The 24007-nt window shown below is 44.5% G+C and overlaps 2 protein-coding genes across 3 annotated transcripts in view; both read left to right on the forward strand.

Moving 5' to 3' along the window:
- The first annotated feature begins 231 nt into the window (after nucleotides 1–231).
- cplane1 (ciliogenesis and planar polarity effector 1) lies at nucleotides 232–17842 on the forward strand. The gene is made up of 49 exons (XM_079363991.1): nucleotides 232–499; nucleotides 687–827; nucleotides 922–1057; nucleotides 1147–1257; nucleotides 1432–1664; nucleotides 1774–1877; nucleotides 1958–2114; nucleotides 2243–2346; nucleotides 2605–2787; nucleotides 3033–3282; nucleotides 3374–3574; nucleotides 3693–4450; nucleotides 4548–4738; nucleotides 4845–4925; nucleotides 5019–5183; nucleotides 5439–5606; nucleotides 5702–5933; nucleotides 6068–6204; nucleotides 6296–6513; nucleotides 6592–6756; nucleotides 7171–7318; nucleotides 7407–7516; nucleotides 7621–7770; nucleotides 7869–7980; nucleotides 8103–8406; nucleotides 8492–9577; nucleotides 9748–9893; nucleotides 9971–10038; nucleotides 10149–10213; nucleotides 10482–10728; nucleotides 10831–11184; nucleotides 11288–11887; nucleotides 11995–12176; nucleotides 12269–12356; nucleotides 12453–12531; nucleotides 13034–13168; nucleotides 13445–13530; nucleotides 13669–13900; nucleotides 14005–14264; nucleotides 14365–14464; nucleotides 14742–14846; nucleotides 15021–15063; nucleotides 15449–15580; nucleotides 15673–15856; nucleotides 15942–15997; nucleotides 16076–16240; nucleotides 16492–16619; nucleotides 17026–17288; nucleotides 17371–17842. The coding sequence occupies exons 2-49, from the start codon at nucleotides 747–749 to the stop codon at nucleotides 17521–17523; spliced, it is 9456 nt and encodes a 3151-aa protein (XP_079220117.1). The 5' UTR covers nucleotides 232–499; nucleotides 687–746; the 3' UTR covers nucleotides 17524–17842.
- Nucleotides 17843–18488: 646 nt separating this feature from the next.
- Nucleotides 18489–24007, forward strand: part of wdr70 (WD repeat domain 70) — a 36711-nt gene continuing 31192 nt past the window's right edge. Inside the window, exons 1-8 of one of the 2 annotated variants that reach the window (XM_079363983.1) lie at nucleotides 18489–18597; nucleotides 19467–19526; nucleotides 19646–19729; nucleotides 19808–19901; nucleotides 20017–20203; nucleotides 20928–20987; nucleotides 21424–21557; nucleotides 23026–23179. In XM_079363983.1, the coding sequence (XP_079220109.1) occupies nucleotides 18573–18597; nucleotides 19467–19526; nucleotides 19646–19729; nucleotides 19808–19901; nucleotides 20017–20203; nucleotides 20928–20987; nucleotides 21424–21557; nucleotides 23026–23179 (798 nt within the window). In that variant the 5' untranslated portion in view covers nucleotides 18489–18572. Of the gene's footprint in view, nucleotides 18598–19357; nucleotides 19382–19466; nucleotides 19527–19645; nucleotides 19730–19807; nucleotides 19902–20016; nucleotides 20204–20927; nucleotides 20988–21423; nucleotides 21558–23025; nucleotides 23180–24007 lie in introns of those variants that run through there. The other variant, XM_079363984.1, reaches the window with a different exon arrangement.

Genomic DNA, 24007 nt, shown 5'->3' on the forward strand with positions numbered 1-24007 from the left:
GAGAGACCTTCTGTTTAGGTATGGGACAAAACACACAATGACAAGTGCAAAACCCTATAGGTTCATTTGGTCTTTGAATACACAAGACAGCTTTGTAATGTTGAACAAAATGGTAATGCAAAGAGAAACTAGTACTAGTTCTGAATAGTAGGTAACGGTGTAGTACGGCACGGATAGTAGTTACTGTCTACTGCCTCCTGACTGACTTTAGTAATATCTAGCTACGTCTAGCTACGTCGTTCCTACGGCAACGCTCTGAAGCTTCCTCCAAGAGGATCATGGGAAATAATTCTGATAACTGTAGCGGAGGGACTTTCGAAATATTTCACGTTTAGCTGTGGTAAAACATGTATTACAATGCTTTTAATATCCTTGTAGCAGGTAAATGATGTGGACACTGGATGATTCTGGGGAATTTAGTTGAAGCCCTTCGGTTTGTTCTTTGTTTCTGCACCGCGAACAGAGAAATGGCTAAAAATAGCTAATATAGCTAACAACGGTATGTTCACTCTTGGCGTTTTGTTGTTGTTTTGTATTTTTGTTACGAGCTTTAACACTTTAAACATATGCATCTTGTCGCTGTATCTATAACACGTTCATCGCACATTTGACGATATTTACAGAATGTTTGCTTTGCCTCGGTGATTGTTTATCCATCTTAAGATTCATGTCGTCTCCTTTTTTAGAGTTCTTCAAACCCTTCCTCCGTGTACACCGAGACAAAGAGCTGATGTTTTCTGTTCAACATGGAGCTCAAGTTGGAGGTTGTGGTGTCATCCAGTATCAAACGGAAGAAACCATGGCCCCGATTCTGTTGGCTTGGCAGGGTGAGGAGGACAGTAAAAAGTGTGGACAAACAAATCATTTCAATTACGACGTCAAAAGAGCATGATTGGGAAAACTCCCGTGTTATTCCCGCAGGAGAAGGAGTCTGTTTTCCTGTTAGATGACAAACGCATCAGTGAGATCAACATGGTGTCTGGACGAACCAAGAAGAAGACTCCTAAACTCCATCCTTTGCTGAATAGTGTGCTGAGAATGTCTTCATCCCACAATGGTGAGCTTGATGTGTAAATACAGCACAATCCGTATCAGCTGTCATTTCTGAGCATGCATTTCACATGTCCTGTCTTTTTTTTTCTCCAGGTATGTGGCTCTGTGGACTTTTGGTGTCAGGGGAGTTGTTTCTGTGGAACCGGGATAAAGACTTGTTAAAGACCGCTGCAGCCGTATCAGAAGTAGTTGAAATGATTACAGGTGGATATAACAATGAAGGCATGTTATGACTGGATGTTTGTTTAAGGGGATGTCGTTGTTTTACTTCAGCTGAACAAAGTGTATTCATTTTCTTACCTTGAAATACATCCAAAACAATCTTAATGACATGGATTTATGTCCTTTTTTTTTCTTCCCCCCCCCCCCTTTTTAAAGGGAATACCACACGACTGTCACTGCAGGTTTCAGGGGACGGGATGCGTGTTCTTCTGGTAGCCATAACAGGGCAGGTGTTCCTGTGGGAGTGCGTGGATGTCAGGGATTTGATGGGAGTACGGGATGGCACAGTCAAGGGACAGTGGACACACATCCAGCCCCTTGAAGACTCCGTTCTGCCTTCTGAACAAGACAAAGACGCATCCCAACACACTGTCTTCATGAAGACGGAGGTCAACAATTACATTCCACAGATTACATGAATGTACAGACCTGCAAAACATGTCTTATTTACTATTAGCTGTGTATCTCTTCATTTCATCCATCTCCAAACTCCCTTAGGTTATGGGTGATGCCTGCTTAACAGCGTTTGTTTTCACATCTGCAAAGAAGCTGATCATCACCTGCCTGAGAGTCCAGTGGGAAGAGGTCCATGTGAGAGTGGGGTGAGTGACCAGTTCAGTGTAACAGAGTAAGAGTGTCGTTTGCTTTTACACTCGTTACACACACGCGTTTCTTTGTATAGTTCGATAGGATACAGCATACAGTGGGTCACCAAGACCTACCCCATGACAAGTCTCACCCCACCCTGCCAGACAGTGAAGTCCAGAGGGGCCTTGGTGCCGGCCTTCTCTCCAGATGGCAGTCTGTTAGCTATAGTCCTGAACCAAAGACAGCCTCAGGTAAGCTTCTGTCCTGTCAGTTCGTTTCTGTTCATAATCTGTTCGTACAAGTCGGAGTCCTTTTTGATGAAACGCAGATCAAGATTTCAATTCCGTGTCTTTTTTTTTTTTTTTTTTTTTAAACGCAGGCCACTCAGGTACTCTTTGTGAGCACACAGAACTTTGTCTCAATATCAGGAGGTCTGGGAGGATGTGGGAGCAAAAAAATGGAGATCCCCTCAAAATACATAAGGTACAGTTCCACTATGCCAACGTTTAAAAAGGGAGGCTGTCAGTTTAGTAAGAACATTCAAATATTGTGACTGAGAGTTAAGCCAGTTTCATGCTGTCTTAATATGACATTTACCAGGAGGAATAAAGATGTTCAAACATGTCCAGCGAACACAAGGGTATAACAATGTGTGAAGACTGCACACTTGCTTCTGCTGTTAGAACTCCTTCCGGATGTTTTTTGAGGTGCATCCTTTGAGCTGGGCTTTTCCTTTTTTAGGTCATACTGGGTGGGCAGTGTGAGCTGGTCACCGAGCGGTCTTTTCCTCGCCTGTGTCCTGAAGAGGGGCTCCCTTCTCATGTTGTCCCGCCTTGGAGGTCTTCTAACGCTCTCAAGCTCTGGTTGCAATGTAGATTTTGGGCCAGCGCACTTCCTGCCCCTGCACCCGCTCGTCACTTACAGGTAGTCAATTTGTTTTGTTTTTTTCCCCCCATTTCATCCCGTGCTCACCTTTATCTGTCGATTACTTTACATGTTTAGCTTATGAGCCACATCATTGTCACTATCGATTCAACTGCCCTGATCCTTGAAGTTTATATTCAGTATTAAAATGAAACGTCTTCCTTGTGTCATCATTGCTCATCAAAAAAAGGTTTACACTTTTTTTTTCTTTTTCTTTTTCTCCCACTCACCGTCATCCACTGCAGGCCTCCAGTGTCTGCAGGGAACAAGGACGCCTCTCTGTCCAGCTCCAGCTTGTCTGTGCGGGACGTCCTGAGGCAGCGCTATTCGGTCACCTGGCATCCGCGCCTGTTCTACCTTATTGTGTCAGACGGCTACATGGCGACAGTCATGAGGGTTCTAGATAAACCATCTCCTGCTCTGCTGCTGGAAAAACTCCTGAAAGACACGAGCAAAGACCTCGAGAAGGCCAGCCGGGTCCTGGATAAATCACAGGTGCTGAACCAGGGACTTACTCGGATTTAGTCTGTCATTTCTGCAGGAACATTCTTGACGGGACGCTTTTCTTGAATTTCTGATTTTTCAGATTCATGTGAGGGCATGGCTGGAGTCCGTATCTTGTCTGAATCTCGACAGGACCTCTGAGGTTTTAAACCCCACTTTTACACCTGGGCTCAACACTGCCGAGTCTGTCATCTCAGCAGCCACAGATGGATCCACTTTGCCCCCTTTTCTGCAGGACCAGGGGACTTTGGGTGGTACCAAGGAGCTTTTTGAGAAAATGCAGGTTGGTCAAATAGCATCAACTAAACGATAAGATAAAATATGTCATGGCTGCTGCATCAATTACTTGATTTATATGTTAGCTGTCTGTAAACGTTTACCCTTTTTGTTTGATTTCTTAGGCTTTCTTTGAGGAGGACTCAGATTTAGAAGGACCTCCTGCCGGTTCTTATTTAGAGGATCGCGGCCATCTCGAATTTGCCTCAATGTTTGACACACTCCACGCTCAGGAGACAAATACCGACATCAGACTCATCACCAGCCCAGATTCTGAAAAAGACTTTGCGAAAACGAAAAGAAGGACTTCTAAAGTTCACCTCGAGCTCGGAAACATCCAGAGGAAGCTTTTAACGGCCTGGGCTCTGGGTTTGTCTCTGGGAAATGCTGTGGAGAACAGGCCTCGCCTGCTGAAGCATACCCTCCTCTGTGTGGTGCGATTAGCTGCTTTGCTCCGTTTGTTCTGCGAAGGGAAAACGCACACCTCGTTTTCCTCTTGCCTCCTGAACCTTCTTCAAAACGTGCTCTCCTTCCTGCCCTGGGATGGCGCTCACTCAGATGGACCACGCGGCCTGGGGCTGACGGTGGAGCTGAGTAAACGGTTGATACACCTCTACCTGACCCCTCACCCTGAATCCCAGCAGGCTGCGCTCCGTCAGCTGTCATCCCGCAGTCTGTCTTCAGTCCTGCTCATCTTGCAGCTGGTCTCGGATTCTCTGGACCGCACTTACAGCCTGCAGCGGAGAACTTTCTGGACATCCGGAGAGCTTCCACGGCTCTGGCCTTCAGATGTGCACCATGTAGCGATGTTGCACGATGGAAAAGAAGAGGAAACCAGCCTCACACGTCACTCACAACCTGTTCCTCAGAGACCATCCAGCAGGTACAGACCAACTGTTGATGCCACTTTTAGGCATAACGTCAGTTTTGACTGGTACTTAAGAGTATATAAGATTTCTGATTTCTCTTCTCTTATTCAGATTGCTGGGAGTGTGGCAGTGGGTCTACAAGATCGGCAAGCAATACGCGGAGGAACTGAGAAGCTTTCAAGGCTCCGACGGCTTTGATGAGGAGCAGAACGAGTTGTCCGTCATCATGTCCCATGTTCAGACCGCTCTGCAGGCTACAGGAGAACGGCTTGAGGAGGCTCCCACGCTGCTGAGTTACCCCGGTTTGTAGCAGAAGAAGGATTTACCTAACTGATTTTACTGAGGCAGCGAAGTAAATAAAAAACAAAAAGGGTTCTTACCAAAGCTTTTGCACGCCTCTATTCCCAGGCGAACACCTCTTCCTGTTGGGCTCGTACGCAAAAAGTGCAGACACGTGGCGGTCACAAATCTGTGAGGAAAGCTCAAAAAGTAGGAACCTTTACCCCCCTTTTTTTTTTTTTTTTGTGGAATTTAACGGCATGGTCACATTCAGCTTGAAAACAATTTTTGTCATTCTGCTAGGGTCTCATCGTAGCGTCTTTAAGGAGACGCGCCTCTGTCTGGCGCTGCTATACAGTCTGTTATCCGAGTATCGTCTGAGAGAAGCCCAGGAGTTGGGGGACCACGTGGCCCGTCTGATCCTGCTCCGTGTCGGACACCAGGAGGAAAACCTCACCTGCGTTGGAGGTCAGAAGTTTTGAACAATCACTTACTCGTTGAGGGCTTTTAAATGTCGGTCAGTTGATGGATTGAAGTCGTAAAATCACATCACTTCCTATTCATTTGTTACACCTTCATTGAGTCGGGCTTTACCGCCACTTGTGAACCAAAATGTAAGGCCCAGTCTGGTTTTATTTATTCCAGTGTTTATCTTCATAGTGGGGATGATGCATGTCATTAAGTCATGTGTGAGCTCTTACCTCTATCTTTTGCGCCCTGCAGCAGACTCTCCTCCCTGCCCTTGGCTTCCTGTGGACCTTCACAGTGACACAGCGTGCGCCGTGCTTCAGACCCTGGGCCGATTCATGGCATCTTACTTCACCAACCAGCCCCTCCACATCCTGCCCCCTCACCATGTGGCTGTCCTGCCTCCACTACACCTACCTCATGGTGCGTTTCCGTTGACTTTTTAACTAGAGGAGAAAAAAAAAAAAAAAGCACGCCTTTCTTTGTATTGCGGTTTGATAACAGTTTTTTTTTCTCAGCTCCTACTGTAGGGCGCTTGGTGCCTTTGTGCCAGGAGGAGGTAGCAAAAGCAGTCCGACTGCTGCAGCTGTCAGAGGTATGGACGGTAGACTACGCCCTGGACCTACTCCTGCTTGGGGGTCTCCTTCCTGAGGCCACGTGGTTAGCCTACCATGTAGGGGACTGGAAGACAGCAGCCTCTTTGAGCTTGGCTTATACCAGCTTCTGCAGCGACCACTTTGACTTCACACGGTCAGTTTGAAAAGCGTCATGAACGGGTTCATGTTTAAAGCTTTCTGTTCCTGTTGCCGTTGCCGGTCGACATGAATTTAAATGACGTACCTTTGTCTGGTTTGTTTTTTTCCCCTCACTGGCATCTTTTTCAGGCTCAGGAGGGGAGAGCTTCACCTCCCAACAGATCTCGAACCAGAGAGTATATTCCAGGTGGAGTTAGAGTGTATCCTAGGCAACAAGTCTGACTCCCAAGAGCTCCGGGATAAGAACGGGAACAAGAGCTTTGCAGGTCAGTGAGACATGACAACTCTTACAGGAATACCACTCACATAAAACATTTGTTAATATCTTCTTCTTTTTTTCTAAAATCCTCCTGTTAGACACGTTGGAGGCAGAAGACTGGGACTTGTTACAGGCAGCCATGCAGGAGATCCTGAAGGCTTCAGTCATGGCTGGAGTGAATGTGACGTCGTCACCCTTGTCTTCCTTGCTCAACGCAGCAAAAGAAGCGTGTTCTCTCCTGCCTGCCGTGGTGCCAAACGGACTGTATCTGCCTTCCCCGCCACTTTACTGCCCTCAGCCTTCCCCCAACACACAGGTACAAGACAACGTTTACACACGGTTAAGTTTAAGAAGAAGTTCTTTGATCCTTTGTTTCCGTTTGGGTCACGTTTAGGACCCAGTAGGGACAACGGGGCAGTTTGAAGAAGTTGCATCCCGTCACAAAGTGTCTAGAATCCTGCAAAGACTCCTGCTGCTTCTGAAATCTGCACGCTGTTGCCGCCCTGCTGCCCAATGGTACATCGGCCAGCTGCGTCGAGCCAGACACATACTGCACAAGGTACTATGAGGTTTCAGTGAGAGGGCTGAGTGTTAAGGGGTTTTTTTTTGTGTTAAATGTAAAATGTCATAACTTCCTCATTTTGATGGTAATCAGGTAAAACTCTAAATAGTGTCGCCATTATTATTATTATTATTATTATTATTATCAACTTCATTTGTAAAGGGACCATGTACAATATTAAACATAAATGTGTCCATTTGATGTATTGCTCCAGAGTTAGCTTAGAGCTAGGTTACATCTGCAGTCCCTCGGTTACAATTAAAACATCACATTGTAATACAAATATAAATATATATTTTATATAAATATAAAACATGTGGCATTCGAGGACAATATTCTTTCCTGCTTATATCAACTTGTTCAAACGTTCATTTCCAACTAAATATAAATGTAAATGTCATGTATTTTCAGATCAAGAAGAAGTACTCTTATCCACCTGCTGCAGAAGAAGAGACGGCGTTCCCAGAAGGCCTGATGAAGTTTGTCACCCGCAGTGGATTCTTCAGGAGGGGTGCTAACCAAGAAGCTCACCTGGACCCTGACACTATCCAAACTGTTGGTAAGTTCTCAACGATGGTGAATTTCAGACGTCATAATCAGACATCGACTTTGAAGTGTACTGATTTGATTTTTTTTTTTCCTCCTAGCCTGTTTCAGGGAGCTGTGTGCTTTATGCTGGATGCTTCACATCAGGGACCAGCTCTCCATTTCCTGCAGGAAGTATCAGGCTGCCAGACAACGTGTTAGAGAAGAACAGGTACTCTTTTTTTTTTGTGTGTGTGTGTTTCTTTTGTTGTGACGTCGTAATGTACGTATAAATCTCCCCAGCCTGTGATCTAAATATCTGTATTTGTCCCTCAGATCACAAATGATTCAGAAATCAGATCCACCTGTGTCAGCGCTCTTCTCTGGGCTCGCCGTTTGCTGCCTTTCTCCCATTTCCTCGACGTCGAGGAGATCCTCCAGGACATACTGCTCAGCCTTTTGTCTGAACTCCCTCCTCTCTCTCTGGTATGAGGACTTGTCCTACGCAGGCAGAATTAATCAAAGTGAAACAGAATGCCCGTGTTTACGCAATTTCCGTTTTCTCGTCCTTGAAATGTTCGTAGGTGGCCGACACACTGGTACAAATCTTCCCGGAGGAGGAAGAATCAGTCAGAGTGGCTCTGAGAGAAAAATATAACTCACTGCTGCAGAGACTCAGGCAATGCAACGTCCTCGGTACGAACATCTACAACTTCATCATTCATCATAGCACCACTCTTTGCTCTTTAATGTTTGCTGAATTAGATTTTTGTAAAACCTTCAGGCACTTTAAACAAATACTCTTGTCTGTCCTGCAGAGGGGGAAGAGGGGGAGGTCATGATGGTCGTGATTCAAGACAAGCGCAGGCAGAGGAGGAAACACCTCGGGCGTCTGAAGAGGCACATGGCCCCGCCTGAGCTTCACCTGTGGGAGGAAGAGGAGGAGGAGGAGGAGGCGAGGGGGAGCAGACGCGGAATGGAAATGTTGCGGCGGCTCTCTCTGGGTACAACTCTGAGCACCAGCACCTTGACTGACTGCGCCTACCCCCCGCTGTGCAGCGACGGAGACACAGCCGATAATACGTCTGAGGCTCAGTCCCCGGAACCTCGAACCTCGACCAGGTATGCAGATGCGATCAGCAGCTCTTCTGTTACACCGCGGCGTCACTCGGCTAACTTCTGTTCTCCCGTGTTTGTTTACACACAGAAGCGAAAAAGCAAAAAAAAAGAGAGACGGAGCAAAGAAGGCGGCCGTTAAGATTGACAGCGTCATCCGGGAGGAGAGTCACCCAGATGACGCCAGAGAGAAGGAGCAGCCTCAGCCTCCGATCGTAGGCGCCTGGGAGTTCGAGCTGGAGGACGAAGAGTATCTCAACTTCCTGGAGCTCTTCCTCAGCTACGTGCTGGAGAAGGAGCGCTCAGACGGAGCGGAGTCAGGCGGCGAGCTGCCTCTGTTGAAGAGCTTCTCCCCGCAGCTGAGGGAGAGAGAGCTGCACTCCCTCGCCTTCGACGTGCTCACGACCATCCACCGGCGCCAAAGAGATTTGCACCATTCGCCGAGGAAACACCCGGTCAGCGATCTGCCAGTGTTCAGAGCCGGCTGCTGCTACAAGTCTTTAAAACCCGAGCTGCAAACTCCATCTCTCTGGAGTGAAGCCCCAGTGTCCAGAACAAATCTTTCCGTCAGCTCTCTTCCTGGGCTGAGAGGTGGAAGGCAGAAAGGGCTGTTTGGCCTCCGAAAGCAGAGCAGTGTGCTTTTTGACCGGAGCACAACAGAAGGCCTCTTAGGTTTCGGGACCAGTCCTAATCGAAGTCCCTTTCTCACGAGGAAGCAATCAGAGAGTTTCACGTACGCCTCGTCATCCATGGAAACTGTGATCGACCTGCAGCAGGGGCTGGACCCTAAACTCGAGGCTCAGTTTCCAGAGCTGGGAAGGCTGCTCGAGTGGATGGTGCGCTGGGCTGATAAGAGGGTGCTCGTCGGACATCGCGGCAAAAAGAGGCGAGCGGGGGGAGAAGGGGCTGGAGGAACAGCGGGCGAAGGTGTCATGATCCGCGTCAAAGCCTCTGCCCCCGCCATCCTCACGTCTCTCGGCGTGCTGCAGAGCAGGTTCACGGCTCGACTAGGGAGCGAGTGCGACAGTGCCCGAATCCAGATTCCAGAAACAGAATGGACGGTTGCCCCCGTGCTGCAGCCTGAGGCGGAGAGGGGGAGCAGTGCTGATACAGGCTACCCTGGATCTGCAACTACCCCCATCACTGGCCTTGATTTACATCCATTAGAACTGCCTGTGTGAGTGCAAAATTTGTATCCAATAGTTTTATTTCGAGAGTAAATGCGTAGATCCATCAAATCAGTGTGAAGAAGAACCTTCACGAAAGTCGGCAGTTAATCTCAGAAAATGACCGCTCTCCTAAATCTGCATCGTGTGACATTTTAATCTGCTACTTGTTTCTGTGCAGTGCTTCCGGTACTGATGAACTGGAGGAACCTCACAGCACGACTCTCCCTATCGAGCAGGAGGAAGTGAGCGTTGATGCTCGGCAGAGACTGTCCACTTCACATCATCTGCGTCTCGACGATTTAGACGTGACGCCAGAAAAAGAAGGTATAATGGACGCTGAAACGCTGCAACGAATGCATCACCCTTCGTACTGAAGAGTTGACTTTGTTTGATGTTTACAGGCCAAAGTAGCAACAGTGAGGGCTTGGAAGTGTCATCCCCTGTTTCCAATGGGAACATGCCTGATACGGTAAATGTGTGTGTGTGTGTGTGTGTGTATATATATATATATATATATATAACATTTCTGAATCATTGATGTTGTGAAACACACACCTCCACTGTTGTTTCTCTTCGCAGAGTTTAAAGCTTGCAGACTTGGACGTCAATGAAGACACTGATGACATGTCCAGTTCTACGTCACTGTGAGGTTTTTTTTTTGTGCAAAATCACACATGAATGAGTAAAGTTATTCTCTAAACAAATCAGTAACTGCAGTAAATAAGAGAATTTATTGAATTTAGTTAAGTTTACCTTCATTCTTGAACACCAAGATAATATAATATATAACTGTTAATATAACATGACACATGCTATTTATTATGGCATTACCATTTTTTTTTTTTAAAACGTCATTACAAAACAAAAAAAATGACATTTTGAATTAACAATGCCCTTTTTTGTTGTTAAAAGCCCCAGTCAGATTGTAAGCCTCCACGCCCCTCCACACCCAGAGCCTCAAGCTCTTCCTCCTGTCCAGCCTGAGCCGGAGGTCCATGCAGAGCGCTCTGGTCTCCCTGAGGTGCTGTTTCCAAGCGCACCCACCCATCCTTCCCACCCTGCGCCTACTGAGGCTTCAGTTACCCCCAGTCAGCCGTTGTCCACTGAGAATCCACAAATGAGACAGCGCCTGGGTGAAGACTTGTACCGACTAGTTCAGGTAAGAACAGACTGACCCCAAAAAAGTTCACACCAAACTGACTCCTTCTGATGGATTCTTCACTGAAGAAGTGTTTTTTTTGGGGGGTTTTTTCTTCTCCAGAATATCAACTACATGAGCCTGATGGAGGTCTTGGGAGCTTCATTTTCTAACTTACAACTTGCCCAGCAGAGTTCTTCTTTGGCCCAGTCCAACATGAACTCTTCGCACCTTGCCCCCAGTTTCATCCCTCAACCCAATGCCTTCCCACCTCAAACCAACATTCCTACTACGCCTCAGACTCAAGGATGTCTGCAAACTCCTGCATCCAGAATCACTCATCAGACCCCTGCATGTGCGTCTGCAGACCCGCCTGACTCGCAGAACTCAGGGAAAACTTCTCCAGCAAGTAGCCGGTGTCAAATCTCCATGGATGTTGCTTCCTCTACCTCTAACATTGCAGGTGTAGATTATCAGGTATTGTTCGTTTTCATTCTACTGTATGTAAAAAAAAAAAAAGATTCTTGAATCGCATTGAAGCCAAACTGAATACTTTGTTTTTTTTCTTCATGTAATGCAGGCACTCTCTGTGCAGGCAGAGTCTCCAGAAATCCAGTTTAGGGAGAGCAGCTCATTAATCCCACCCTCACAGGGACTCCTGACTACGAGTCAGTGTGCCCGCAGCACCCACGTGTTACCACCTTCTACTGAAAGTCTACAAAATGAGACCACAGCCCAGGTCACAGGCCTGAAGTTACTTCAGCTCCATCGTCCTCCATCATCATCCCAGCAGATTAGCCAACACCATCCTCAGACGCTGCACACCTCACACCCATCGAGGAGGACGGAAAAGGAAAAAAGAAGTGTTTCAACATATCAAAAAACACATCTCGGTTTCAATCATACACCCGATCCAACTCCTGCGATCTCTCAACACAACATCCGGACATCAGCGAGAAGCAGAGAGCACGACTTCTCACTGCTTCCCCCGGCTTTTCCAGCTCACACGCCTGCACCAATGCAGGGCCTTCGACTGCTGCACTGCGAGCCTGTTTCACACAACAGCGTCGCGTTCCCAAAAATACCCGTACGACCTTTCTCCAGGTCAGTCTCTGCGGTCTCAACTCCGAGGGGGGAACCTCAGATTAAGCTTCTTCATTTAGAACCAGGGCCTAAAATGGTAAGCCCTCCATCTATCACTTCAAAATGTTTCAATTAGGTACCTTTCAATCCTGCTTTTTTTTTTTTTTTTTTCTAGTTAATGTTGAACATCTCTCTGTGCCTCAGATGTTTCCGACAACGGCCCCTTCAGCCCAAATAATCCGCCTCATGTCCATGGAGGAGCTGACGAGGTCGGTGGTGGCGAGGCAGAACTCTGAAGAGGCTCGTCTCCGCTTGCTCCGGGTGGATCTCCCTCCCGAAAGCAGCAGACGAGATATGACTGCTCTCAGCTCTGACTCCAGCAAGCGGTGATGACACATTAGTTTCCTTTTTTTTTTAATTTGTCATTCTTAAGATGACTTTTCTCCTCAGTTTAATGCTCACTTTATGCTGGTTATAGGCAGAAGAGGAGAATGCAAAAGGCAGAGAGGGAAGAAAAAGCAGAAGTCACATTCAGACCGAATGATTCTATCATTCCAACACAAGAGGTCAAATCAGAAGAATCCTAATCAGAGGTATTTTAAGCTAATGCAAATTCATAAGTATAATTTGACTATTATTTGTCTGTTCTAATATATCTACAGCAAACAAATGAGCCGGACAAGCTGGCAGCTGCAGAGGAGGTCAGCACAGGACAGGATGTGTCGGCTCAATCCGGTGAGTGTCACAGACGAACCGAAACTTCACTGAAAGATTTTTAACAACTACCGAGCGTCTCGCTGGGCAACGTCAGGGCAGGGTTCGAAAATAACACGCCGGTTTGCAGAACTTTTAAAAGGCTTTCCCCTCAAAGGAACGATCAAATTGAATTTCATTCGAACTTCACATCACTACCTCTCAAAGAAGCGGAGCATTCTGCGTCATATTGGATTTCATTGAATATTTTCAGCAACAACACAGACAGTCTGGGAAACCTTGGCATTTTTCAAATTCCTATGAGTTGTAGTCAAAACAAGTTTCCCTTTTCTATTTTCTTTCAAAACAGGAAACATTTCCGCTGAATAAAGACTCTCAACCCATGTCTCACAGAATTTAATGTTTGTATCTTTGGCGCCAATCTGTGATTTTTACTACTGTAAATGTTCTTCCTGTTTCGACCGTGTCAAACTTCAATGATGCTGTCCTTTTTAATTCTAATGAATTTTTTTTTTACTCCAACTCCCAGGGTTCTTTGACTCTAACCTGACGGGTCAGAGGTTACTGGACAGAGCCATGTCCACTTCAGCCGAGCTCCATGCATTTGCTTCCACGTGTAAAAACCCCCCCGAGTGCCACGATGCGTGCACAAACACCGACCCAGGTGAGTGAGAGATGCGAATCAAACGCAGACATAACACTGTGATCGTTTGCTGAGGTTCATTGTCGTGTCACAGGTGGCGTGTTGAATGAATGTCCCTTGCGTTTGTTTTAGTTTTGAACGTAACGATTGTAAATGATCGACATTCCCCGAGCTTGTCCTCCAGCTCTCGTGGACAAAGCGGTGTCTGCATGTTCAACAACACTCTGCTTTATATCTGTGTTTAGGCTTTTATGAAGCCGTCAGTATCATGTGTTTGTGTTTGTTTTCCTCTCTCAGCCAAAAGTCCAGGGCAACTGCACTTCAGCAAGCAGCATCATGTTGAAGGCACGGAGGAGACCACACAGGGTCTGGAGGAGAACCTGGTAAGAATGCAAACAAAGGCATCACATGATATAAATATCAGATTTGATTGAAGAGGCTTCCCTAACACATCGGTCCTATAATCCATCAGTGTCTCTACAAGGCTCATAATGAAAACCCGTGTTTCTTTTTCTCCCGAGGATCTGAATGGCCAGCAGTTCATAAGTGTCTTGGATCTAGAAGAATCCCTGCATCAGGATTTACCTCCCTGCCTCAGCCCAGCAGCACTAAACGTTCCCTCCAGCCGCCTCCCTTCGCCTACTTCTGCTCAGCTTCATGTTCTGGCAACATCTGTTTTGAGTAGAGCTGCTGCTGACCCACAACCCTCCGTGACCATTCAGGAGGTTCACATGCAGGCGACCCCTCACACAGGTCTCTGTGCTGACAGTCTCACGCCGTCATGGCTTCATTCTGAATTCAGTGTCACGGCTGTCGGTGGACTCTGTTCATAATATCTGTTGTACTGTGTGCTCCAGGTATCCCTGAGGAGCTGCCTTCATGCAGCCACTATGAGCCCGTCAGAGTACCGGAGAGAATCACTACACATGACCCAGAAGATCCATCTGTCTCTGAAATCTGTCAGGCCATACAGAACCAGAGCATCAAACCTCCCAGTGCATCATCGACGCCTCCAACAGTCTGGTTCTCCTCGCACCTGTCGGAGCTGGATTGTCAGCTAGCTGCTCTGCAGAGCATCGCAGACAACCTGGAGAGAGACTTCTCCAACTCCAGGATGGTACATAAGTACTATGGAGTAGTTTAATGCTTGTACTATTGATGACAACATACTTTAAAAAATGGGTTTTAATTGAAACGTATCCCTTCTTTGTCTGTAGCTGGTGAATACAAATGCAAAGCTTACACCGGCTTTAGCTTCGGATGTGAAGTCTCCAACAGCAGTGAAAAAAACGGTCAGACTGTCCGTCCCACAGGAAGGTATGAACAAACTATTCACCGGTAGTAAAAATAAAATCTGAGCCTGATTTAAAATGATGGTCAGAGTCTTTGTAACCCACAGAAGAAAAATAAACTAAGGCCCCGGGTCCACCGAGCTTTTTTTTTTTTCTCAACACCAGCTTCTTTATTTCAGTTGTTTCCAATGGGTAGAGGGCGTTTTCGATCCGACATTTGTTGTTTGGAGGAAAAAAAAAAAAAAACAGAATATTTGTTCAGACACCTTGAAGACTTTGAGTTCTTTTTCTGTCTCTTCCAGCATGGATGCCTAAAGTGGATCCACTAAATGCAGTCGAAGAGGAAGAAGAAGAGGAAAATCTGGAAGAAGAAATTGTGATCCAGAGTTCCTCTCGCACTCCTGAGAGTAAGCCATCATTTTGTCGTTCCACTCCTCACGTTCACGATGCCGCTCCTTTCTCAAGCGGTTTCTACTTTATCCCGCTTGCGTTGTTACTAACGCCTGCATTTATAGCGGATGGATGAAGTCATTCTAAAGGTCATGACATCATGGGTTCTGATCTTTCTTTTGCTCACACAGGGATAAGAACTCAGCTGACCGATGCTTCTGGAACATCTGCTGCGTAAGTTTCATTGCTGTTTGTCTCCACACTCAGCGCACATCGATGTGCACCATGAGTCTGCTTCTGCTTGAGCTCTCTGCCTGTTTAAAGGAGATTTTTTTCCTGCCACTGTTGACAAATATTTCCATGTGCTTACTTATGTTGGGATTCTCTGTAAATGATATAACAAAGAGTAAAATGTACACCTGCTCGTTTTTTTAGTTTTTTTTTTAACCTTGTGATATCATTTGTGATGATTCGACACTATATACATTGATAGAAATGAAATGATGAGCACAACTGAATGGAGATATTATATACAGTATCATTGCTGTGTTGAGGATGTCATTGTTACACTTGCATTTATTCTGCTGTGGCACATGCTCTGCTCTCACCCTGTCCTTAGATGTGCAGATGAGGACTCGGGTCTGACTGGGCTATCTGATACAGCGGAAATTTTAGACGAGTTGGTGAGGGAAGGATATCTATCCCTGAATGACCTGGAGTTATCTCAACCACAGACTGCGCACCCTAACAGGTATTGTAATATGTCACATTCAGCATTGCTCAAATACGTGCCGAAACAGCTAAGATTTCCACTGGCCTGATAAGTATTGTGAACTCCTGCAGCATGCAGCAGAGGCAGCAGCAAAGTGGCTGGACGTCACAGAAACGAGTCCGTCCAGAAGACGAGAGGAGGGAGCTGAGGATCTGGATGAGGAGGAAACAGAGAGAGCAACTAGCTGTTTATCAAAAACACAGACAGAGCCTGAGGGAGAGGGAGCACAGACCTTTCTCTTCCTCTGGAACAGCAGTGAGGAATCATTTTCTTTTAACTTGAACTGATGTTATTCATCGTCTTATCAAATCCGCATCATGTGTACCTGTTTCACCTGCAGAAATCAACACAGAAGAATGAAACGACTGTTTGGAGAACGCGGGAGGAAAGAGAGAAGTATGTTTGTCTGTGCACTGTCTGTCTATCCATTATGGACACTGAGCTTATAACCTTTATTTCCAATCCATTTAATAGATTCACTCTTCTGGAGCAATACAACCAGAGGACCCGTGAAGCTTTTTCATTGGCCTGGGACTTTTCTGATCCACCAACCACACGCCTTTTTTCCAGGACTGAAGTTTCTCCAGTGCCCTCAGCGTCACGCTCCAACTCTGCTCCACCACCTGGCAGCACCTACAGGTATCTGTCCGAGCTGTGACTGGGCCAGAGTCTCACCTCATCCAAGAAGAGTTGAACTCTGATCCCACTTTTAATCAAACTATTTATCATTTCCATATTATTCTGCCATTATCAGATTCTGTGCAGGCGCAAAATTGATCATTTGATTTCCCCCCCGGGGACGAAGAACGTTTTTTTTTTTTTTTTTAATTGAACTGAATTAAATTCTAAACATGGATTACCTGGATTTAGTAGTGCTATCTTTTATTTAGGGTTTTCAATGTCTCTGCCAATGATGAAAGAAGTCTAGAGTCAGGACGGGCTCAACCACACTCCCGACCATGGACAGCTGACATGCCTTCAACAGATGACCGCAGGAGACTAGGACTACATAGACCAGGTATGGTAAAGATATCCATCTACAACCCTGTTTCCAAAAGAAGTTCAGACACTGTGTAAAATCTAAATGTTGTCTAAATGTATTTGCTAAATCATGAATCCCCATATTTGATTGAAAATATCACACAGACAAGACATCAAAAGTTGAAAATTGTACATGAAATTGTTTTAGGATAATTATATGCTGATTTTGGATTGTCTGCCAGCATTTTCAAAGCAGAATGTTTATGCGATCCTGACATACTGTAAAATAGCATACATCGAGTCAGGGTCCAGTTTGTCTTATATTACGCCTCATAATGACCCAAACATTTTGTGTCCCAACATTTTGAAAACATGCCCGTTGTACATTGTTGTCAAAGCGATCAACAAACTGGTTCACACTGGGGTCTATTTTGTCGTGTTAGTTACCTCTCTGCCCAGCGACCGTCTGTCTCAGGTGACCAGACGTGGCATGATCACAGATCCAAAGAGCAAATCAAAAGCTCTCACATCCAGCCAAAGTCAGGAGCGGCAATTTGGACAGCAGGAAAAGACGGGGCCAAACAACAGTCTTCAAACGGGGAAGGCTGTAGGGAGAGGGATCCTGAGGGAGACGAGGATGGAAGACACAGCGGGGTTGAACACTTCAGACTTAGATACATTGCTGGGACAAGAGGAGGCGAACAGAGTAAGATACAATCAAGAAACAAGAAATGATCTTCTTTGTTTTTCACTTTCAGTTTGATGAATGAATGTTTTTCATCTTTTAGGTCGGGGCTGCGCTGTTGGATGAAGAGGATGATGGATGCAGAGCTGGTGTGTCGGACATGGACTGGCTGGACAACCTTTCTGAGAACGGCAGCAGTCTCAGCAAAATAGACTGGGCTGCTATCGAGAGGATGGTGGCTGCAGAGGATGCTTGACTTGAATGCCTTGGTGAAGACAACATCAGTTTGACCCTTTAGTCAGGGGTATCTTACTGCAGGGAGATTTTATGTGCCTTTGAAATACGACCAAATCAGATAGTTTCAAATGTATCTTTATTATTACACATGTTGTATTTAAATTGATTGAAGTCAGCATTAGGGATATTGATGTTATATATCAAAGTATTTTTATATACAGTTTTGGTTTCCTGCTGTTTGTGTGTAAAGTTTTCATTCTTTATTTTTGTACAGGTTCAATTGTTGCTGGGATTAAATGTGTGGTTTAAATGTCTATAATGCTACTATCGTGTTATCATTTTCACATGTGCTATTCTTCTCTTCCTAAGCCTGATAGGTAGCTCTATAACACGTTGCATAACACGTGTTTAATATTAGAGGTACTTTCTTAGTTTAGCATCGATCATACAAATGCAAAATTAATAACAACCGTCTGATTGGTTCTGGATTTAATTTGCTAGCTGAATATATTTTGGATTGCACAGCAAATCTTCACAGTTTAATGCATAAAATAAAACATAAAAGTGGTTCCATGTTAAGATAAGATAAGTTACTTTATTGATCACCACTGGGGAAATTTGGGTGTTGCAGCAGCCATACAGAAATCAAAAAGTCAAAAACCGAATAAAATAGTGACATAAATACAATAAACTCATAGAGGTACAGTGTTGTTTCGTTTGAAATTCCTATGAAGCTGCATTTGTCTGTCAATTTACGTTCAAATAGCTTCATACATAACCGTTCCAATGTCATACTTTTGTCCACACTTCAGTACTAGGAAGGGAACATGCCAAAAGTTTACTCTACTAGTTAACCGCTAAAACGCATTGTTGTTGAAATGTGAGTTATAAATAAATAAATAAGCCTCTCCTTAAAGCAAGTAGTACTCCTTTAAAACGATCAATAAATATATCATACACAACACGAGTCATTCACTCTCTTAACACTAGAAGCACCCTGCTACAGCTGTGCCGCAACAAACACCACAGAAGAAGAACTAAGCACTTCCGGAGTCGTATTTTAAAAACATGGATCCAAACAAAGTGGGAGAAGGTAGCAACTTTTTTGCTTTTACACTACTTTATGTCTTCTGTGTATGTTTAAAAGACTTACATTTGTGTGCAAAAAAATGTGGCTGTATTTCCGGTCTCTTTAACATTCACCGGCTGGCTGATTGAGCCTGCATGTGTGAACAGACACTTTGTACTGTTGTTAGCTTACCTGTTAGCTCACTTTTTGTGTAATGTTGTTTAACCAAAAGACTTTAAAGTGTTCGCAGCATCCACAGCTTCACATGTCCAGACAAAGTTGACCGTACCACACTTCCAATTTAAAATATATTTAAACTCGACAGATCCAGTTGTAGCTCGCTGATCTCTCATATAGTTTGATGTTTTCATGGAGACATTTTTTCAAACGTCATTGTAACGTAAAGTTGGTAAAGTATTGAAATAACATCTTTTATGAGCAAACATCACAAAGTGCTTATGCAATGAAAGATGATCAGAGACAGTAAATACAGATAGTTGCTTAAAAGCAGACAGATGAGTCTAGATAGATGGGTCTCTGCTTTTTAATGAGTGTGTGAGTGATTAGGTTAACTTGGACTAATTTTATCCAATCTGTACTATTTCACATTTGACTGTGAATCACATAAATGTATTACTGTCTTTTATCTCCTGTTGCTAAAGCTGTGTATATTCTAAGTTTGGTTTTTACTTCACAATTTGATGCTCAGTTTTTTTTTCTAAAGATTGCTGGTAGTTGAAGCTGCTTGAAAAAAAAAAACCCCCACACAATCTCACTGAGAGGGCTTTATCCTTTCACTTAAAAAAGTGTATGTAGACACAATGGCCTTACATTTCACTGCACATCTTTATGAGCACGTGACAAACAAAAATCTTGTTTTCCTCTTTTTGCAGCATCTGACAGGATGAGTGACGATGGAGAAATGGCATCAGTAATGGGATTCTCTGGGTTTGGTATGTACTGTCCAGAAATAATAAATGATATCCGATGCATACTTAATTCCCATGTAATAACTCTGACAATATAAGCTGAGTCAGTTGCCCTTCATCTAAGCTGCCTTTGGTCCCTCTAGGTAAGAAGGCTCGAACATTCGACCTGGATGCTATTTTTGAACAGACCCGTAGAACCGCCATCGAGAGGAGTCAGCGTGCATTAGGTAGGTTTCAAACACATTGTGCTCTTTACTAGCTGTCTCAACAGGGTGCAGGCCGCTAACTTATTATTGCTTCTTCAGAGGAGCGCCAGATGGAGAAGGAAGGGGAGAGCTCCAAACAAGCCGAGTCATCGCTCGCCACTCAGAGAGACAAATCTGCAGCTGCTTCTTCCAGGTAACAGTGTGTTGTTGTTTTGTTTGATGACTGATGAAATACTACGTTGAGGTTTGGTCAGGCTGCTGCATGAATATATTTGTGCTGAGGCTAACGGTGACGTTCTTTATTTTAGAAAACAGGAAAGCAGTGGTGACAGTAGTTCAGGTTCGGACTCTGATTCAGACTCGGAGCTCATCGGACCTCCACTGCCTCCTCAGTACACAGGCCAGGGGGACGAGCTGGTGAGACAGTCTCATCAACCTGGCAGCACAGCTGACAGTGATGATGAAGATGATGGACAAGATGATGAAGATGATGATGTAAGTCTTTTAGTGTGTGTGCCTCTTTAAAGATGGAGTCATGGGGGGGTGAGCAATGAATAAAGCTACGGACTCTACCTTTAAAGTAGACACAAAAGAAGCATTGCTAAATATTTGCACCCCGTCTTTATGCGTTTGTTCGTCCATGCTGAAATGTCAAATCTGCCTCAAAGAGCCTTGTTTTATCGATGTGTTACAAGAAGCCTTAAACTTCTAGGTTTCGCCACTAGATAGCAGCAAAACGCAACATAAACATCGGGTATGAAGCCACACTGGATGAGAAAACTTTAAACTGTTACTAAAACACTATAGTAATATTTGTCAGGTGTATCGTTTCCATTTTTCCTTCTCGTATAAAAAAAACATCAGAGTCATAGAAATCCTAAGAGGCCACAAAGTGTGGGGATTTCAATCTTGGTAATGCTGTGTTTTAACACAAACAAACTTTTTTTTTTTTTTTTTTTACTCAGTCTTTTAATGAAGTAATTGTCTGAGGTTAGAAGTCATCCAGCTCAGATTCTTACCTTTAACTTCCAGCAGTGTAACTTCCAGTCCAGTCATGAATTTGCAGCTGAGGACTGGTTTGAAGCTTTTCATCCATGCTGCCCTGTTAGAGTCTAAATGACACGTGTAGTTGTATTTTGGATTGACCTGCTGCTCACCTACTCCAGCCTTCCTGAGTCTTTTACTGTTTCCTTATGTTCATCTCAACACTGTGCCCTAGAACCCAGTGAAGAAGATCCCTGACACTCATGAAATCACTCTGCAGCACGGCACCAAGACGGTGAGGATTGTTTTTTTTTGTTTTTTTTAAAGCATCTTGTGACTCCATTGAAACAAATTCAGATAAAGACTTTAACCTCTTTTTGTTCGAGGGAAAAGTCTTCATTCAGCCCAAGTGATTTTTAATCAACATAAGTCTATATGTACATTGTGCACACAAAAATGTTTGTCTCGAGTTTCAGCAATAAGAGGAACAGGATTTTATTTATTTATTTATTTATTTTTGGATATCTTTAGCAGCGAGAAAAGTGATCTATTTTACCTCCCCTCTGTCTTCAGTGTAGAGACGATATGAAATACAGATTCATAATTAGTTTGTGACTAAAAAGCAGTATTTAAATATTAAGAAGGAGGAGGTAGAATGATGACACTGTGACATATTTACAAGCACCCTTAGATTTGTGTATTATTTATAAGTAAGGTATTTAACCCCTCAGGTTTCGGCCCTTTGCTTGGACCCCTCTGGAGCCCGCCTGGTGAGCGGCGGTTACGACTACGATGTTCGCTTTTGGGATTTTGCCGGCATGGACCAGGCCCTGCAGGCCTTCAGATCCCTGCAGCCCTGCGAGTGGTGAGTTCACTTCTGAGAAAAACGACGTTGGAGCGTCAACACATTTGCGTAACATGTGCGTAATTAGACTCAAGCGAGCATGCAGTGGACTCGCCGCCGCTCCTTGAGCCAAAGTGTACACAGGAACAGAAACACTCACACATTTGCTGAGCATCATTGAACCTCATGTTAACTTTGCAACATCCTCCCGTTTCATTCGAGAGATCAGCCTTCCAGAAGCAGATGGTTCCCGAGACGTGTGCCTGCACATGTTTATTCTGTGTTTTACTGACTCTGTCATCAAAGAGCAAATTCTTTTTTTTGCGTTTGGAAACAAGTGGGCTGCGCTGGAGCGGGCTTCCCCTTATTAAGAACATTTTACGCTCCATTTAATTTGATGAAAAATGAGATCTAGTGGCCTGTTTGGCTCACTAACAAGCCGGGATTTGTAGAGAGAGAGAGAGAGAGAGCGATGCCATTTAGGTCCACTTTTGGCCCAAAATAGCAACTTATGAGCTCAAACTAAAACAATGAGAGAAATGAGCGATTGGTGGTACGTAATGAGTCTCAGAAGATGCCAAATTCTCCAAAGTAAACATGACATTTCTTCAAGCATCACTTTCATTTCAGAAATACGGCTTTCTCCTGCGCACACAGGAGCTAGTCCAGTCTTACCTTTACTGTGCAAAACACTGTTTGATATGGACTTGAATTAATAAAACAAGTCGGGTAAAGTGGTCTGGACAGTCGTCAGCCTCTTCAGTGGCGGCGCTGCTGGCGGTCTTTGTTGATACTTTGACACTGCAAGTCCTCAATGTTTGATTTTACACACACACACACACACACACACACACACACACAGACACAGACGCGTCTGTTCCATCTTTCTGGAGCCGCTGTAGTGATCCCATCTCACGCCTGTATGGCCTCCGTTACCACCTCAGCACAGCCGTGGGATGACTTGTTCCCGCCATGACACTTTTTTCTGACTTGAGAAGGGGAGATGTTACAGTGGCGTAAATATCCCGCCTTGAACCGGACGTGTAAAAAGATAACATTAATATACATAACATGGAATCCTTCACCATGCACGTCAGTTCACGTGTGTCGTTCTTTTTCTTCTCTTAGCTGTATAATCCCTGTTATATTTACAGTGCGCCGGCTGCACGTTGTAGATCAAAGGAGCAACCGTCACATGTACGTCAGATGTTGTCCTGTTTTCTTCCTAAAGCGACTTCTATCCTTTGTTTGTTTCTCTGTCCCTGAAACCCCTTTGAAGGATGCTTGTGTAACGATGTTTGGGTGCAGATGTCTTTCACGATCACAGCTCGCAGATGGCCCGCAAAAACAGAATCGAAAAAAAAACCCAAAACACTTTATCTGAACGTGTCAGTGCCAAAGAGAGGCCATGTAGAAGTGACTTATTTTGTCTGATTTTTTTTTTCTCTCTCTGTTCGTGTTTCTGTGTCGTCTGTCTGTGTTTCCTCAGCCATCAGATTAAGTCCCTGCAGTACAGCATCACCGGTGACGTCATCCTCGTGGTTTCTGGGAACGCTCAGGCAAAGGTGTTGGACCGAGATGGCTTCAATGTCATGGAGTGTGTGAAGGGAGACCAGTACATTGTAGATATGGCCAACACTAAGGTAAAGTATCATTTCACACTCCAGCTATATTTCAGTATGTTGTATTAAAGTTCAGTAAAGTAAGCAATAACTGGGGTCTGGCCTCAGGGAGAGAGAGTCTGACAGGGAAATAAACATCAGCAGTCAGGTGATCCAAAATGCTGTCAACAAAGTACAAATTAAACCCGGTTTTTAAACTGCTTTATTTGGACAAAAAGGAGAAGTTGGAGCTCTGGAAATGTCAGTAATAATCCAACAACGCAGTAGAAAACTACGGGTAAGTTTCGGGGGTGAACCACAATGTAAGCCTGTTTTTCTTCAAAGTACATTTAGGGAAGGTGAAGGTTTGTTGAAAACCTTTCTCTTCTCTCTGTTTTTCTTTTTTTCTTTTTTTTTTTAAGTTCCAGCTTCGGCCTTGAGGAGCGTAATGTTTTTTTATTTATTATTTATTTATTTTATTTTTATTTTTTTAGAAAGGAACAAAATATTTAAAATTAAGACTGGCCATCACAAACTTTGACCTGCAATAATTTGACTTATGGAGGGAAGGGAGCAGTGAACACACCTTTTTTAAGTTTTTATTTTTTTTAATGACAAACTGTTGCCGTACTTTCGGCTTCTATGCCACATTCTTCTCATCATTTTGAGCTTTATTTACTCATCATGAATCAAAAGTCCAAATGTCACTTTCTTTCAGTTCACTGTTTGGTCTTTACCAACTCCTGAGGGACGTATCTGACTCTGAAGCAGCTAAATGCTCTACAAGCCTGAGGAGGCTGAGTTTAGTGTTTTTACTTAAAAAAAACAAAAAAAACTGTACATGATCTGAATTCGATGCTACAAGGACGG

The sequence above is a fragment of the Symphodus melops genome (assembly GCF_947650265.1).
Source record: "Symphodus melops genome assembly, chromosome: 16".
Classification (NCBI taxonomy): domain Eukaryota; kingdom Metazoa; phylum Chordata; class Actinopteri; order Labriformes; family Labridae; genus Symphodus; species Symphodus melops.